This window comes from Mesoplodon mirus, assembly GCF_964341445.2.
Source record: "Mesoplodon mirus genome assembly, chromosome: X".
Classification (NCBI taxonomy): Eukaryota; Metazoa; Chordata; class Mammalia; order Artiodactyla; family Ziphiidae; genus Mesoplodon; species Mesoplodon mirus.
The window spans coordinates 12,951,114-12,969,087 of record NC_138981.1 but is presented as its reverse complement, the minus strand read 5'-3'; the positions used below and the strand labels follow the sequence as shown (position 1 = coordinate 12,969,087).

The following is a 17,974-nucleotide window of genomic DNA, read 5'->3' as shown; positions in this document are numbered from 1 at the left end:
TGGAGTCGCAACAACTCCCATGCATGGATTCTCTAACCGAGCATGCGCAGCAGCAATGAATTTATTTCCTTCGTATATTTTCCCCTTGCCCTTCAGTGTTTTCTTTTTCCTTCCTGACTACCAGGGTTTGACAGTCTTTAGGTATCTTGTGACTGGAAGAAACTTTTCTACCAGACTTTTGAAAAAGGCACGAGTGAATTTTTATGGAACAAAAACAGGATCCTGTGGGAAGAGTCCTTAGGGAACTTTATTTTTTATCCGTTCAGGAAATGATTCCAAAGAAATGAGCAGCAGTGGGGGAGGCTATAAGGAGGATCCAGCAGGACAGTGGACTCGCTGAGTGCCAAATGTGTCCAAAAAAGACCAAGAGATACGCACCATGACTGAGCCTGGGAAAGGTGTGTTAGTTGAATTAGCTGGTGATCTCGATGAGTGGCTCTCAAACTTCCAGCAATCTTTTAAAAAACTCCCCATGTCCATGTTTCACCCCAGACTAATTAAGTCATGATCTCTGGGGAGAGGACACAGGTACCTGTTGTCTCTAAAGCTCACCAGGTGGTCCCAGTGGGCAGCCAAAGGTTGTCAGCTGCATCGCTGTTGGCTTTCATAGGACAAAATTAGATGTGAATTAACTTTTTGTATCTACTTGATATATTATCACTTAGTGTAATGAGAATGTCTGTGCAGAAAGCGTTTGCCCACGTTACTCCTTAAAGCAGCCCTCAGTGCTTACTTAGGGGTTTTATCAGAATAACATTAAACACTAGGCCTGGTTGGGAGGCATTTTGATATGGTGGAAGGAACATGTCCACTGGACCAGCGTTTAAATCCTGGCTGTGTGTGCATCCTTGGGTGAGTGACTTTACTTGTAAATGCAGACATTGACGAGTTAATCTCGTAAGTATTGAAAGATTCCAACTGGGGCCCTGCGCAAAGGAAACTTCTCGCTTGTCTGGGAAGGTTGCTCACCTTGGAAGAAAGGCTCAGGTTGCAGTGGGCTGGGCAGGGATGCCCGCTTGCAGTGCCCCATGAGCCCACCGAAGCCATCAGCGGGGCGAGTGATGTCACCCTCACGGCCCCCCTCCAGAGGCCAAAAGCATCTGTTAACCACTTGGACCTTCTTTTCCTAGAATACAACTGATGCAGTATGTCATCTATGGAATTGCGTCCTTTTTCTTCTTGTACGGGATCATTCTGTTGGCAGAAGGCTTCTACACCACGAGCGCAGTGAAAGAGCTGCACGGGGAGTTTAAAACAACCGCCTGTGGCCGCTGCATCAGTGGGATGGTGAGTATGAATCTCTGATGACTGATACCCAGCCAGAGCCACACCTCCGCGTGTTTCTTTGTATTTGGTAAAAGCTAACAGAGTACGTGCAGAGTCCATGACAGGAGTGTCCGTTCCAACTTAGAGTGAGGAATATGAAAAAACCCTCAACCATATTATTGAGGAGAAATTAAAATCTATGGCTGGTAGGATGACATCAAGCATTTCTCTCATCACTGTCCAGATGACAAGGGTATTGAAGATTTTTTCAAATATAAAGTCCCCACTAGGAAAGGAGATAGTTTCCTGTCATCTCACTGCTCTCCTTCATTTATCTTTGAATATGGATTGTGGCCACGAAGACTCACCCATACTGTGATGAATGGTCCCAGTGCCTCTGGCAGTGTTGACCAAGCATGCTTCCTACTAAGCACCTCGCTGGGGACTGTCCTCCAAAAGTTTAGAGCCTAAAGAGGGGGGTTAAGCCGGCTCCAGAGCCTGCCCGCCACCTGTTTTTATCCACCTATGAGCTGGGGGAAGAAACACAGGAATAATATCTTAGGACACACGAAATTCTACGCCATTCTAGGTTTGACGTCCATAATAGACTTTTTGGCACCCAGCCACACCCCTTCATTGACAGGGCGCCTGCGGCCGCGGTCATGCTATAACAGCAGCGCTGAGGAGCGTCTGTGACCGCACGTGGCCTGCGGAGCCTGACGCGTCCCCTCCGGCCTGTTGCAGGCCATGTTTGCTGACCTCGGGTCTAGAGGAGCACAGAGCCTACGAGGGGCTTGTTAAGAGGTGGGGCTAGAAAGTGCCGTCTCACAGAAGGAAGGTCAGGGGTGGAGGGGGAGGTGGGAAAGGGGCGTTCGTGGAGTTTGACTTGGGGCGCATTGAAGTGCTGCTCGTAATAGCCTGAGCCGAGCCAGCTGCTCGGCGTTTGAGCAAGTGGTCGGATGTGACGAAAACAGTTGGGGAGTTGAGAGAGACGCACTCCCACGGAGGCAGAACGCCCAGGCTGGCTGAGGGAGGCATGGAAGGAAGGAGGGAGGGAGGGAGATATGCACCCTCGCTGCAGGGCTGCGGCTCCCGAGGGGCACCGACGGAGCTCTCTGCTGTCACGAGGTAAGGACGCAGAGCCTGTCTTAGAAGACACGGAGCGCCCAGTATTCCTAGAAATCCTCCTTAAGGGAGGCACAGAGAGTGTAGGTACTTCTTTGGGCCCAGAGGGGAGCCTGGGTAGGAAGGGGCCGGGACACCGTGCGCTCGTTCCCGCGAGCAGCAGTAGAGCTGTGGGCCCAGGGCTGGGGGGCCCAGGGAGGGCAGCAGCGGCACCCGGCGTGGAGGGGGAGGACCCAGCCTGAGCAGAGCAGCCCAGAGCAGAGGGGCAGACCCACAGCGAGTTTGAAACAGCCTTTTCAAAGCTCTCTGAAAAGCGGTAGTCCAAGCAGGTCAGGAAGAAAGGAAAGCTGTACCATCCTGTTCCTGGTGAAATCGCCCATGGCAGCACATGGGCCAGCACGATGAAGCCTCTTCCCGCGGCCGTCGCTGCTGTGGATCTCAAAGCTGAAAAACACAACAAAATTTTTATCAGGTTCACTGTGCACAAAGCTTGTGTTCACGGCTAGTGTAAACGTAGTAAAGGTGCAAGCATCTAATGCTTTTTAGTAATTTCACAGGATCATGAAACTAGCCAAGTTCCTTTGGGGAAAGGGCTTCCTGTAGCAATGGCTGTTCTACGGCCCATCTATTATGTAAAAGAAAGGGAATTTGGGAAACTGTTACAGAGTTATAATTCAGTGGCCTGTGAAAGCCTCCAGCCACTGTCCCCTGGTAAGTGCAGCACTGGTGTTTAGGAGGAGGCCCTGTCACCAACTAGCTCTGTGACCTTGGACAAGGGAGATCCTCTCATGGCCACTCACGTCCTTGCTAAAAGAGGGACCCGCAAAGTTCCAAGACTTGCCTTGTCACTGCCATGGTCCAGGTGGTGCTCTGACTGCGTCCCACAGGTTCGGTATCGGCCGGGAAATGCGTCATCACTCCTCCCGGGGGATGTGCTTTGCCCTGGTCGGTGACGATTCTTTCTCCTCCTCCTCTTCGGCCTAGTTCGTCTTCCTCACCTATGTGCTGGGAGTGGCCTGGCTGGGCGTGTTTGGTTTCTCTGCGGTGCCCGTGTTTATGTTCTACAACATATGGTCAACCTGTGAAGTCATCAAGTCCCCCCAGACCAACGGGACAGCCGGGGTGGAGCAGATCTGTGTGGACATCCGGCAATACGGTACTTCCTTTTCAGCTCCTTGACTCATTGGTATCCTCTTGTGCGTGTGTCTGGGCCTTGATTATTTACATGGGCGTCTAAGCATCCAGATGGGTTTCATCCCTTCTATTGGAAGAGCTTATTATACTCTCTCCCTCAATGTGCTCCATTTCCTGGATGGAAACATCAGTTAGGCTCTAAAGGGTCATTCACAATTGTTATATTTGCTAGTTCAGGGTACAGTAAAAGAAACTTTTTATAATGCAGTTCAATCAAAAGACACGTGTGGATATCCACTCTAAAAAGAGTATATATTTTTCCTTCAACTTCTTTTCGGTTTTGTACCGTCCAGTTTTCCATCCAGAATATTGCATGCACCGTATAATCCAGTTACTCTGCACATGCACCTCTTTAAATCAGGTCTTTTTTAAATGACCATATTGCTTTAACATTGAAAAGCAAAACAAAATCCAGGTGTATTTTGAAGTCATCAGAATGTACTCTATCAAAGCCAGCTGTTGGAAAAAACCTGTTCACACATATTTTCTAATGAGTGGGATCCTTACCCTTGGCAGCTAAGGTCTGTTCGTTTTGACAGGCCACAGAAGGGGCCAGGGCGCCTCCTGTGCACCACTGTAGACCCGACTTCCCTGTTGAGGGAGAGAAGGCAGTTTCAGTAGTGCTTCTGGCCAGGATGGTAGGAAATCCTGTTCTTGGCAGAAACAACTAGGAGGAAAAGAAGAGCTTTTCATTAGGAAACTCACCTAAAATTGCCCATCGGACTAATCTCTTCTCATAGAGCCAAAGGCTCACCCACACTGTTCTTTAGTCTCTGTTTTCAGTCCATCCTAAAGTTGATTTCTAAAGTATTTGTAAGTGAATATCTAGATGCATATATCATTTCCCTCTTCTTAAATATTCACTACAAATCTTTGGTCATCAGTAATCATTTTTAAAAAATGTTCTAGATTTGAAACCAGTGGTTTTGTTTCCCATTCCTCTGAAGCAGAAAGACATACTGTTGGTCCATAGCAAAGACGGAAGGAATAAGGAGCATTTTTTTAAAATCCTCCTTCCTTACCACCACCTGGGCGAAGGAGAACTTGACCCGTGTCCTATTTAAGCACACACCGGACATTACCGGCAGAAAGGGCAGCCGCCGCTGCCGAATGGACGAGGTGCCTGCAGGGGTGAGCTGGGTGCACTGAGAGACACCACGGGCCGCGCTCTCTGTGCGGAAGGACAGTGGTTTTCCAGGTTTCCAATTGGAGCTTCAATCCAGAAGCATTTCCGAGATACTTGTAAGACACAACAAAAAGGAATGGAAAAGCAAAGACACACATACAAAATGGAAACCCAAACTCTAGAACGTAATTACTCTGTCGAACTGCCGTGAACCTTTCTGAGCACAGCCTCCCAGTTTCAGAACGGATCTTGGGGTGGACCACCAACATCGAACTTGAGGGGTGAGGCCGCACACCATGAAATTCAGGGGGAGATGTGTTGGTTTGGCTTCAGGAGGAGAAAATGCCTGTGAGGAGGGTTGTCCTGCGGCTGTTGAACTAGAGTTCAGGACTGTCAGCCCAACTAACCAAAGCAGAATTCGTAGGGAAAAAAATTGAGTTGTCTAATTCTCTTACGGACTAGCTAGTTGACTTTGCTCTTGCCCTGTTGTCCAAATAGGACTTTTTATTCCCAAAAGCTTGTTCTCCAGGGAGCAGGTACATTAGTTGTTGAAGAACTTGGCCGGTCATTGCGTTGTCACTGCCACTGAAAGTGGTGGGGCCCGCTGAGAGCAGGGGCGCTGGACTTTGCAGTAATCACTAAGCTTCTTCTCTTGGGATTCGCTTCTCAGGTATCATTCCTTGGAATGCTTTCCCAGGAAGAATATGTGGCTCGGCCCTGGAGAACATCTGCAACACCAATGAGGTAAACCCTGCCCCGTCAGCAGGCTCCTAGATGACCACTGGGCAAAAGAGGCTGAGCGAAGGGGTTCTCCTAGGGACGAAGATCAAGAGAGGGCTCTCTGCCTCCCTTTTTGATCTAGAAAATGGCCCTGGTCCATGGCCCAGCCCACTGAGTGAGGAGCCTGCGCCATCAGAGAGCTTTCTCTTTTGGCAATAGTTTGAGAGTAAGCCCAGTCCTGTAAATCTGAATACATATGTAGATTCTTCTCTTTCACCTTCAGACAGTGTTTCAAAGTAGGACACTTGTCACAGAACCAAGGTAAATTTTCATAGAGAAGATTGCCCTGAATTTGTGGTATACAAGCACATTTTTATACATTGGCACTTCGTCTCACGTTTCCAGACGGAGTTGCTCCTGTTTCTTGTTCATCCTTAATTGGCAATAAATCCTGACACACTATGGTTTAAAATCTCTCTGCTCTAGAATAGTCTTTAGGCAGCGGTTTATAACTGTTTATAAAACCAAATTCTCAAATGCACTCATGGAAGCTTGCATACTCAAGAGAATCCTGACGTGCTTTTGGAAGCTGGGAGCGACTGAGACAAGCAGGGCCCGCCTACCTGGCTGCTCTGCGTGTATATCCAGGATCAGACTGCAGGCACGCCGGCACAGTATCATATCCTGACGCCGGGGCCCAGCTACTCCGCTGTAATGGGTCTGGGGTCCAGCCTGGGCCTCAGGAAGTTTGGAAGGCCCCGCAGGTGATTCCAGCACGTGCCCAGCCTTCGCAAAACAGCCCTAGAGGAGAAAGAGGGAGCTGCGCCCGGATCGGGGGAGGCCATTTCCTTCCACATAAAATGCTAACGTTGGTGCCCCGTTCTTTCCTAGTTCTACATGTCCTATCACCTGTTCATCGTGGCCTGTGCCGGAGCTGGTGCCACCGTCATTGCCTTGGTGAGTACTGGCCCCAGGACGGGCCCAGTGCAGTCCCCCGCTTCCCTGCACTCACTCTAATAACAGGTTTCCCTTCCAGCCGACAAGCCTGGGACTCGACCTTGGTTCAGTTTCCCCTGTGTAAACTTACCCCATGTCTAGATTGCAGAAAGGACGAGGTGATGGTCTAGGCATCCGTGGTGGGTGATGCAATTTGGATTCTGTGGCAAGAGTCAGTTTGCTTCTGTTTAAAGAAAGACATCTTATTGAGTATACATTGCCGATTCCTGAACAGCACTGTAACTCAAACCCGAACAAAGTTTAACACACGTGTTTTCTCTGTAAGGCCCCTCGCTGCCTTCCTGTGCTTAGGGACCGTAGACAGCCCTTCAGCATGCCGGTGAGGGAACGTGTAAAGAGCGAAATCACAGAAATGCAAACTCCATGGCACTAAATAGATGATGAAAAGGACGCTTGTTTACAGCCCGACAGTTGCCACAAGAAGGCAGAGTGGTGCCTTGGGTGCCTCAGCTTTTACCCCACTCTGCACGTCCGAATGGCTGTGGCAGTGCCCTGAGTCCTGACCTGGGAGTTACAGAGAACTTTTAGCACCAAGGCAAATTCACACGTAGGGAGGGTGCAACCACACAGGTGTATGTATGTTTGTGTGTGTATAACACTTGGGAGGGCTGGGCTTGTGGTGCCGAGAAATCCAAGCTCGTAGAGAGAAGGGGGAATCTCATGTGCTTGGAAATGAGTCCTTCCCAGTTTTTCCAACCTTGACGTCATCCCTTCCCCTTCCAGCCAGGGAAAGAACCACCCGCTACATCACTGGGGTGACCTGTTCTCGTCGCTGAGCAGCAGGCAGGCAGAGGACTAACAGCTGCTGAGTGGGCAGCATGGGAAAGAACGAGGGGAAACAGGGCTCTTACCCTCATCTTTCTTTCTCAGGATGCTCACCCAGCTCTGTTATTTTTTAAATACATCCAGTCTTTTTCATAAACGTACTGACGGGAGAGCGGAGGACTTATTTATATGTGAAACGCCAAATAGGAACTTGTGTGTGTGCCAGCTATGAAAAATCTTCTCTTACGATCATAACTGGGAAAAAAGCAGCACGCCGCAGGCTCTGAGCTGGCACTCATCCCCACCCGAGTTTAGAAGCGTCAGGGCATCGGCCCTCATTGCCTGTATCTTACTGTCCTGTTCTGTTCTCTTCCACCAGCTGATCTACATGATGGCTACTACATATAACTATGCGGTTTTGAAGTTTAAGAGTCGGGAAGATTGCTGCACTAAGTTCTAAATTGCATAAGGCCACTAAGGAGCTTTAGAGAGCTATACGCGGTAGCATGAAGTATCACTGACCCCAGACTAAAGCAGAGCCTAGGTTTCTGCAGTTTTATTCTAGTAATTTGTAAATCGCTTTAGTCAACTCATTGTGCATGGTAGATTAATGAAATGACTTACCGTCCATGAACTACAAAATAACGAGATCTGGCTATTTCCACCTTTTGGAAAGGATTCAGTTACGTACTGACATTGGTGAGCAGCCACTGAAAAACTGAACTGAAACTTTGAGCAGCAGTATCTCTAAGTATTAAAACTCTGGAATACCTGCATTTTCCATTATTTTTGCTTGTCTGATAACCAATTTCAGTGATGAAAACAAGCGCTGAAGATGCAGTGGAGGGAGAACCGTTTTCATCGGGATTTGGTCTTGTCAGACTCTGTCTGGAAAATATTTTACAAACAGAGTCTAAATTTGATTACAACATTTTCTTTATGATTACAGGGCTCACTACCCAATAAATGCCCCTCCAGTGAGCTCTTTTTCTTCAAGTTTTCGTCGGCTTATTTGTTATCTCTAAAAAGACGATTTATATGCAGTTTTATTTTTACACAACACCATCAGTCCTTTCAGAGCCCCCAGAATTGATAACCTCAAAGTGTTGGCTTTGGGTGAGTAGTAACTGACGCCTCATAGCCACTTCTCAAACTGCACGTAAGAGTTTAATGGGGAGAGTAATTGTGCTTGGATCAGAAAGTCTCAAATATGGCGAGAAGGAAATAAAATAATATAAGGAACTTGAGATGTAGGTGTTGCAGGAAAGATGAGGAAAATAAACGGGAAAGAAGTGTTTGCCACATCAACTGTAAAGAATGATGATAATAAAGATTTTGACGTTTTGTGAAATGAAATCATGGCAGTTATAAAGTGAAAACTATAGTTGCACTACCAAAAATGTGTTAACACAGAGACTGCATGCTGGGCTTCTAGTTCTTAATTTTGGTTTTGACATTCACTTCATTTTTACATGTTAAAGATGTAGTTTTATATTATTTACTCAAAATAAACATTGTTCACACTTTCAGGCCTTTGGGGGAATTATTTCTATCCACAGATAGATAGGAAAGCTAGATCTTTGCACAACACTGATTCTAAAATAACCCCACAGCGTGTTTCTGAATTTCTGCCTTAAAGTTACCCTCAAAATGGTAAAAAGCACCCTGTCGTATTTCACTTTTGCCTTTTCTTAACAGTAACTTCTTTGGCCATTTTTTCCAAGTTCATTATGTTTGTGTGTTTACTAACTTTTCCTCAGCCACTTACTATGAAGCGTCTTAGCAGAGCATGCGCTCAGTCTCCGATGCCTCTGATTGATAGCAGAAGGAGTATTAATACGGAATAACCACCTCTCCCTTTTTCCAGTACAGAGCGTCTAATCTACCTCGCAGCTCGCTTTGCCTTCTCACATGCTCACTAGCCATCATGCTCACCCTTCTTTTCCAGATCCACTTCCTCATGATACTGTCTTCTAACTGGGCTTACTTAAAGGATGCAAGCAAAATGCAGGCTTACCAGGATATCAAAGCAAAGGAAGAACAGGAACTGCAAGATATCCAGTCTCGGTCAAAAGAACAACTCAATTCTTACACATAAATGTTTGCCAGAGGGTCTCAGCCGACGAATTTACAGCTCTGACAAATCATCAGACAGCTGCTCTGCAGTACAGATGTGTACCCCACCAAACAAACTCATGTAGAAGTCCAAACAAACACTTCACTATCTGTCTCAAGCTGCTGGGATGTATTTCTAGGAAAACCTTCCAGTAGGTAAATCTTTTTCTTTAGAACCGATATTGGAGGTTTCATGGGAGCCATTTTAAAAGGCAACACTTTGTTCATGATCCGTTTGAAAATCAATCTGTGGCCTGTTCACAATCCTACCAAGACAGGCTGTGAGAATACATCATACTCCTATCTTGATAGGGACCATGTCATACCAGCATCAGGGGGTGTGACCATCCGTTCTCAAATAAATAAATGTATCTAAAATAGGAGATAAAGTGAAATTGATGTGAAGTTCCATTTCTGACAGACAGCTGACATTTATGAAGCTGGGGCTCAAAGTGATTCTTACAATTGACTTTTTAAAAAAAAATAGCTGACCTACACACCCACAGGACATATTTTCCTGATCCAATCAGAAATCCTTTTTCCCCAAGAACGTTAAAATGAGCCCATTATAATAATTATGCTACACCGAGCATGGAAGAAGCTGGATCTCAACTGACAAACTTTCCAGAATCAACTTTCCAGAATCAATTTTATAATAGATTTCATTTTAATAAAGTGACCCAGTTGTCATCCATTCTCTTTGAGAAATGTCAGCTCTGCCTTAATGAGTATGCTTTAAATTTCTAAGAACTTACTTAAGTTACAACAGGCAACCCCAAATCCTTCATAGAATTTTGTTCCACAGATGTTTTTCTTAATGGAGAAGTGTTACCTTATTAAAATGAGCACCACTCAAAACCGTTTTTACGTGGTCTGAATAGTGAGTTTACAGTTTCATACCAACTATAGCTAAAACCGAATGACCAACAGACTGCACACCACCTACTTTTATACACTTGAATACTGAAGTAATTTCAATTAGGGTTGGTATTTATTTCACTTTTTCTTATCTAAGTCTTAGTTTCCTGGAATAATAAAGTTCAGTGTTTAGCAAAAAAAAAAAAAAACAAAACCAAAAACCCCCCACAAAAACAACAACAACAAAGAAACCCAACTGCTTGAGTTTTAAGCCATCTTCGAAAGAAACTTGCCTTCTAAATCATTGTTTCAGAACATTAAGTGACTATAGGTATCGAGTATTAGTGATGGTAAACTTTGTGTTGTTCTTTAGGTAATGATACATATAACTGTTGGGTGCATCAGTGCTTTTTAAAGGGGGCTGCATAATATAGGGTTAACTATGTATATTCATGTTAAGAATTAACTTGTGGTTTGGCTGTTTCCTGGATTTTAAAACTTATCCATGTGCAGAAATGTGTTAAAATGAAAGGAAGCATACCTTTATCAGATGCTATTAAAATTGAACATCAAGTATAATAGTTCATTTGGATTCTTTTTGTTGGTGTTGTTAATGCCTAAAAAAAAATGCCTATTGGGATCTTGACTTTTTTTCTTCTTTTTAATTGGGAGACATTCTCTTCTGTGTAGAACAGTTGTTCCAGAATAGCTTGGTGTTTTGTTTTCCTGTTGCATGACAGACTTAAATATTTTTTCCAGCAGTGGAGGTGCTGTTTTGAGTCCAGTGTTCTAGAAGAGGCAGTGTCTAAAGCCTAATTTTACTTTTCTAATTCTGGTAGCCATTACCAGGAATTTTTGAAAGTTTTGTTTAAGTAGTCTAATATTTTTTATGTAAAGAGCATTAAATTTTGCTATGTATAAATTTTTGTAACCTAACAGTGAATCAATATTTTCTATCAGTGCCAAGGGCTTCCTGTAGTTCAAGTGTTACAATAAATATTTGTAGATAATAGTCAGTACTTGTGTATGCTTATTTTAAAGATCTATTTAGGTGGCAATAGCTGTGGATGTATTAAGAGAAATGAAATAAAAATTATAGCTTCATTCACTTGCCTTTTTACCATAACATAAATAGTGTCCTTCTCTGTCCTCGGTATGGTGTCATTTTTAAACAGTGTGCGTAATCAAGATTCCACATTTGTATGGAGGTCAAGTTTCTAACTGCTACATGTTTCATTTCTGACGGAAACCTCTTTTAAAGCAAGAGCAATTTGAGAAACCACCGTAACCCACTGGGCTGTATTTTACATCAAAAGTGCCACTCACGCTTTAGTATATAATTTTTCTGACTAGCTTCATACTTGGTTATGGGATTAACACAAAGCTTTAAGTTTGGGGAAACTGGAAACAGTGAGGAACCTTCATAAAGGTCCACGTCCCATTGGCTGTTTTACAAACCCAGGATCTAGACGTCTACTCCACAACAGGGTCCTCCTGTGTACAAGCACAGGGAACTATACTCACTGTTTTGTAATAAACTGTAAGGGCAAAGAGTCTGAAAAAGAGTAGATATACATAGATATGTACAACTAAATCAATTTGCTGTACACCTGAAACAGCACTGTAGATCAACTGTACTTCAATTAAAAAAAAACTACTGAGAGAACAACTATTTAGAGCAAACAGCCATTCGCTAAAGCAACAGAGCTAAATTTGTTACTTAGTATTTCATTTTATCATCTCGTATCTGTCAGCATGATTATACATTTAGACTTTGTACAGCTGACCTTCCTTAGTAACCACTGGCTTTTGTCACTACTGACACTGACGTTTCTAACTGAGGTGCTGCCTCCGGCTCATCGCCCTTGATTCATGCTCAGCAGGAGAGCCAGCAGGAGCCCAAGCAGTACGCTGTTGGTCACACTGCTTAATACCTTCTGCTTATGGAGCATTGTGTGCAGTTATGAAGTTACAGAAGATCACATACACTATCTATCTTAATTACTGACAGCAATCCTGCCACAAAATATAGCAACCCCCAGAGGGTGAAGTAGAAACTTTTCCATTTCTCTAGTTATACCTTGTGCAACTTGATGTTTAAGAAATGAATATCAAGTCAGAATTATACACGAGGGACCTACTCATGTAAACACCAACAAGCAAAATACTTTTAAGTCCATTAAAGAGTGATGACCGAAGTTTCCACAGTAGAAGTTTTGAAAAAAATCCTTTCAGGGCTTTCTAATGCTATTATAGTCCTAATCCAGGCAAACCTCAGACACTCTGGGTTCAGTTCCAGACCACTGCAATACAGCGACTATCACAGGGTAACATGAATTTTTTGGTTTCCCAGTGCATATAAAAGTTATGTTTACACTATGCTGTGTAGTCTAGTAGCATGTGCAGTAACATTAGGTCTAGAAAAACAATATACATACCTTAATTAAAAGAGACTTCATGGCCAAAAATGTTACCCATCATCTGAGACTTCAGCAAGTGGTAATCTTTTTGCTAGTGGAGGGTTTGAAATATTGTTAGACTTACCAAAATGTGACACAAAGACACAATGTGAGCAGATGCCCATTGGAAAATCAGCACTGATAGACTCGACACAGGGTTGCCACAGACCATCAATTTGTAAAAATCATAGTATCTGTGACACGCAATAAAGCAAAGTGCAATAAAACGAGGCCTGCCTGTATTAAGATTTAAAAGAGGCCATCCGCTTTGTTATCGCTTATCTTTTCCTAAATGGTGGCAGCTTTTGCCAGCTAGTGCAGGGCTAATTTGTTCTTGGGAGTTTGTGAAAAATTACAGATTTTAGGTAACTTTTCAAAATGCGTATTAGGATGAGTAAAACTACAGAAAGTTTTAAGGAAAGAAAAATACAAATAGAGGTCAGTCAGGTTTGGCAAACAACATTCTTTTCCTAAACTGCCCCTCAACCTTCCCGTTTTGGTATTTAAACTTTATTGTACCCACCTGGGGAAGACTTAGACTCTGTTCAGGGGGTCTTGCGGAGGCAGCAGCAGGCAGCCTGGAGGGGGGCGGCTCACAGTTCAAAAGCTGTACTCACAGGCATCCGAGATGATACAGCCACCTGAAACGCTGCAGAGAGAGATGGCTGACTTTTCTTTAAACAGACTCTAACCTCACATGGAGTGTTAAGACGACTACTTAGGCTTTACATGTGGAATCTAAAAAAAAGGGGGTACCAATGAACTTATTTACAAAACAGAAGTAGAGTCACAGAGATTGGTAACTAAGTTTGTCTCCTAAGGGGAAAGGCTGAGGGGAGGGATAAATTAGGAGCTTGGGATTAACATACCCACTACTATACATAAAATAGGTAACTAATAAGGACCTACTGTACAGCACAGGGAACTCTACTCAATACTCTGTAATGGCCTATATGGGAAAAGAATCTAAAAAAAAAACCCAGTAGATATATGTATATGTATAACTGATTCACTCTGCTGTATACCTGAAACTAACAGCATTGTAAATCAACTATACTCCAATAAAAATTTTAAAAAAAACCAAACTACTACTTAGAATTTAAGTTGACTGACAGAAAAACAAAATGAAGCTACCAAACCCCAAGCTAGAAAACTGAAAGAATATATTATTTAGACAAGGGCTTTGAAAACATAAGCTGGGGGGAAAAGTGAGTAATACTAGAAAGTGTTAAAAAGTTATCTGAGGGGCTTCCCTGGGGGCGCAGTGGTTGAGAGTCCGCCTGCCGATGCAGGGGACACAGGTTTGTGACCCGGTCCGGGAAGATCCCACATGCCGCGGAGCGGCTGGGCCTGTGAGCCATGGCCACTGAGCCTGCGTGTCTGGAGCCTGTGCTCCGCAACGGGAGAGGCCACAACAGTGAGAGGCCCGCGTGCTGAGAAAAAAAAAAAAAAGTTATCTGAGAATGGCTTCCCTGGTGGCGCAGTAGTTAAGAATCCGCCTGCCAATGCAGGGGACACACGTTCGAGGCCTGGTCCGGGAAGATCCCACATGCCACGGAGCAACTAAGCCCGTGCGCCACAACTACTGAGCCTGCACTCTAGAGCCCGTGAGCCACAACTACTGAGCCCATGTACCACAACTACTGAAGCCCGTGCGCCTAGAGCCCATGCTCCACAACAAGAGAAGCCACCACAATGAGAAGCCCACACACCACAATGAAGAGTAGCCCCCGCTCGCCACAACTAGAGAAAGCCTGCTGGCAGCAACGAAGACCCAATGCAGCCAAAAATAAATACATTAAAAAAAAAAGTTATCTGAGGGTTTAGGTCTAAGACAGTGACCTAGGAGGCTGCTGAACTCCCCCTCCTCCCATGGATACACCGAATATACCACCGCACACAGAGCAAGTTTTTCTGAAAGAAAAAAATACTAGCTGAGCTCTTACACATCTAGCAAACAAGAAAATACCCACATCGAAACAGGCAGAAAAGGCTCAGACATACTCTCACCATAAACCCTAACTGGCACACCACCATACACTCAGGTGGGCACTCCCAACTCCAAAGTTCTCCCTGAAGAGCAAAGGGTTTGGACCCGACATCTAGCACCCCAGCACCCCAACTTTTAAGACTTCCACCTAAGAAATGCCCCCCCCTGCCAAGCACCTAGTTTTGGGATTTGCGTCCAAGAAACTCACAAGACTATAACAGAGTTCTTAGTCAGCTCTAGAGGACTCAGCAACTCCTAGTCTTTCCCTAAAAAGGGTCTATTTGCAGGTATTAAAAGCTGTTGTCTGACAGCCAGGCTTCTAATTTAGCACACATCTAGGGGCTGACTGCCATCCTCCCCAGAGACCAAAAAATCCACTGGATACCTCCTCCACCTACTCCCTCTAGCCTGCTCCAAATCACCAGTATCTCCCAGGAAGGAGCTGATACACACATCTGTGCTCCAGCTTCAGCAGCTGCCGCCCGAGGGACAGATACCCAGATTGTCTGGCTCTGATGCCCAATAGGGCTTGCATTCCCAAGGCCTACAGGACTGTAGCAAACAAAGCAACAGTTCTTAACAGGCACAGGAGCACCCCCTGCAGCTATACACCCAGGCCAAATGCAGAGGGAGCAGGCAAAAACCCCTATATCTCCCAGTTTACGCCAGGAAAGGGCCTAACTACACAGTTCCCCAGCTGCCCTCTGACGGTTCAGCTTCCAATCAACCTGCATCTAGGTGCTGACTGTGATCCTCCCCATTGGGAAACTGACCAGTCTTAACACACCCTCAACTACCAAGAAGCACCAAGAACAAAGAAGGCAGCTTGGACTATTACAAAGGTTTGAGATGCAACCAAAATCTTGCCCTGGGCTGATCAACAAAGTTCATCTCCTGCATGAGACCACTCTGTCGAGCCTGGGAGAGGTGGCTGTTTTATCTAATGCACAGAAGCCAGCACAGACAGTCGAGGAAAATGAAGAAACAATGGACTATGTTCCAAACAAAAGAACAAGATAAAACTCCAGAAATAGACCTTAATGAAATGGAAATAAGCGACTTACCTGAGAGTTCAAAGTAACAGTCACACAGATGCTCACCGAGGTCAGGAGAACAATGCATGAACAAAGTGAGAATTTCAACAAATACCTAAAAGCACCAAACACATCACATAGCTGAAGAATACAATAACTGACAAATTCAACAGAGGGCTTCAACAGCAGACTAGATTAAACCAAAGGATAAGCAAACTTGGAGACAGGTCACTGGCATTTATCCAGTCAGAGGAGCAAACAGAAAAAATAATGAAAAAGAATGAAGATAACTTAAGGGACTTACAGGACACCATCAAGTGAGCCAATTATATACATTATAGAGGTCAATGACGGAGACGAGAGAGGGGCAAGAAGTTTATTGAAAGAAATAATGGCTGAAAACTTCCCTAACATGGGGAAAGAAACATCCAGATCCGCAAAGTCCAGAGAGTTCAAAAAAAGATGAATCCAAAGAGACACACACAGAGACACATTAATTTTGAATTGTCAAAAGCTAAAGACAAGAAAAGAATCTGAAAAACAGCAAGAGAAAAACATCTTGTTACAGATAAGGGAGTACCCATAAGATTATCAGCAGCAACTGTGCAGGCCAGAAGAGAGAATGAAATGACATATTCAAACTGCTCAAAGAGAAAAATTTCCAATCAAGGATACTATACCCAGCAAAGCTGTGCTTCACAACTGAAGGAGAGAGTTTTCTAGACAAGCAAAGGCTGAAGGGAGTTCATCACCACCAGAGCAGTCTCACAAGAAATGTTAAAGGAAGTTCTTCAAGCTAAAATGGAAAGATGCTAATTAGTGATGGGAAAACATATCAAAGTATTGATATACAACTCACTGGTAAAGGTAAATATATAGTTAAATTCAAAATACTCTAATGTTGTTACAGTGGTGGGTAAATCACTTGTAACTCTAGCATTAAGGTTAAAAGACAAAAGGATTGAAAATAACTATACAATAATTTGTTAATGGATACACGATGTAAGAAAGATAAATTGTGACATCAAAAACAAAATGGAGGGAGTGTATAAATGTAGAGCTTTTATATATGTTCAAAATTAAGTTATCAGCTTAAGATAGACTGTTATAAATATAAGATGTTTTATGTAATTCCCAGGGTAACCACAAAGTGAAAACCTATAACACATACACAAAAGATAAATAAATCTAAGCATAACACTACAGAAAATCATCAAATCACAAAGGAAGAAAACAAGAAAGGAAAAAACAAAGGAATTACGAAACAATCAGAAAACAATAAAATGGCAAAAGTCAGTCCATACCTATCCATAATTACTTTAAATGTAAACAGACTCAATTCTCAGATTAAAAAACAGTGAAATGAATCACTTTTCTGTACACTTGAAACTAACACAACATTGTAAATTAACTCTACTTCAATTAAAAAAAAAAGACACAGTGGCTGAATGGATTAAAAAAAAAAAAAACCATGACCCATAAATATGCTGCCCAAAAGAGACTCACTTTAGCTTTAAGGACAAACCAGATTGAAAGTAAAGGGAAGAGACAACCAGCAGTCAAGTGAGCAGGACGCACTGGGATGGCAGGGCGGATGCTCGTGGCCAGACCCAATCCTCATGGTGCACATTTCTCCACTCAGGGCCGCAGACTGTGGACTGGCGCCCTGGAAATATTTTTTTCCAATGTCCCTTGGCAGGGTCTGACTGCCAGGGAGGGGACAGATTCCTCCCTCCCCAACATGCATCCTGGCCCATGTTTGGCTGGTTCTGGGGACTGGGATTCGTTTCCAAGTTTCACCATAGGCCAGCCTCAGCCAGTGCAAGCACATTGAGAAATTTTCGCCATCTTCAGTCAATATCACACCCTTTGTGCATGCATGAAGAAAGTTTCCCTTTTCTCCCCTCGCTGCCGCCATAGCAAAGAAACATCCATAAACAAGACAAAAAAAATGCAGTAATACTGAAAATTTTTTTTTTAAGTGAAGGGAGGGAGGGACTTCCCTGGTGGTCCAGTGGTTAAGACTCCACACTGTCAAAGCAGGGGACCCAGGTTCGATCCCTGGTCAGGGAACTAGATCCCATATGCCGCAACTAAAGAGCCCACATGCCACAACGAAGATCCCGTGTGCCGCAACTAAGACCCAGCGCAGCCAAATAAATAAATAAATACTAAAAAAAAAAAAAAAAAAAAAGTGAAGGGAGGAAAAAAATATTCCATGCAAATAGAAGCCAAAGGAAAGCAGAGGTAGCTATACTTTTATTGGACAAAGTAGACTTTAAGCCAAAGACTGTAACAATAGACA

General features: G+C 44.0%; 1 protein-coding gene across 3 annotated transcripts in view; it reads left to right on the top strand.

Moving 5' to 3' along the window:
* The window catches only part of GPM6B (glycoprotein M6B), a 156,764-nt gene extending 145,566 nt beyond the window's left edge, over positions 1 to 11,198 (top strand). For 2 of the 3 annotated variants that reach the window (XM_082610569.1, XM_082610568.1), the window contains 5 exons: positions 1,131 to 1,287; positions 3,376 to 3,547; positions 5,382 to 5,455; positions 6,323 to 6,388; positions 7,593 to 8,742. In XM_082610569.1, coding sequence (XP_082466695.1) covers positions 1,131 to 1,287; positions 3,376 to 3,547; positions 5,382 to 5,455; positions 6,323 to 6,388; positions 7,593 to 7,673 — 550 coding nt within the window. In that variant the 3' untranslated portion in view covers positions 7,674 to 8,742. Of the gene's footprint in view, positions 1 to 1,130; positions 1,288 to 3,375; positions 3,548 to 5,381; positions 5,456 to 6,322; positions 6,389 to 7,592; positions 8,743 to 9,161 lie in introns of those variants that run through there. The other variant, XM_082610570.1, reaches the window with a different exon arrangement.
* The last annotated feature ends 6,776 nt before the right edge of the window (positions 11,199 to 17,974 follow it).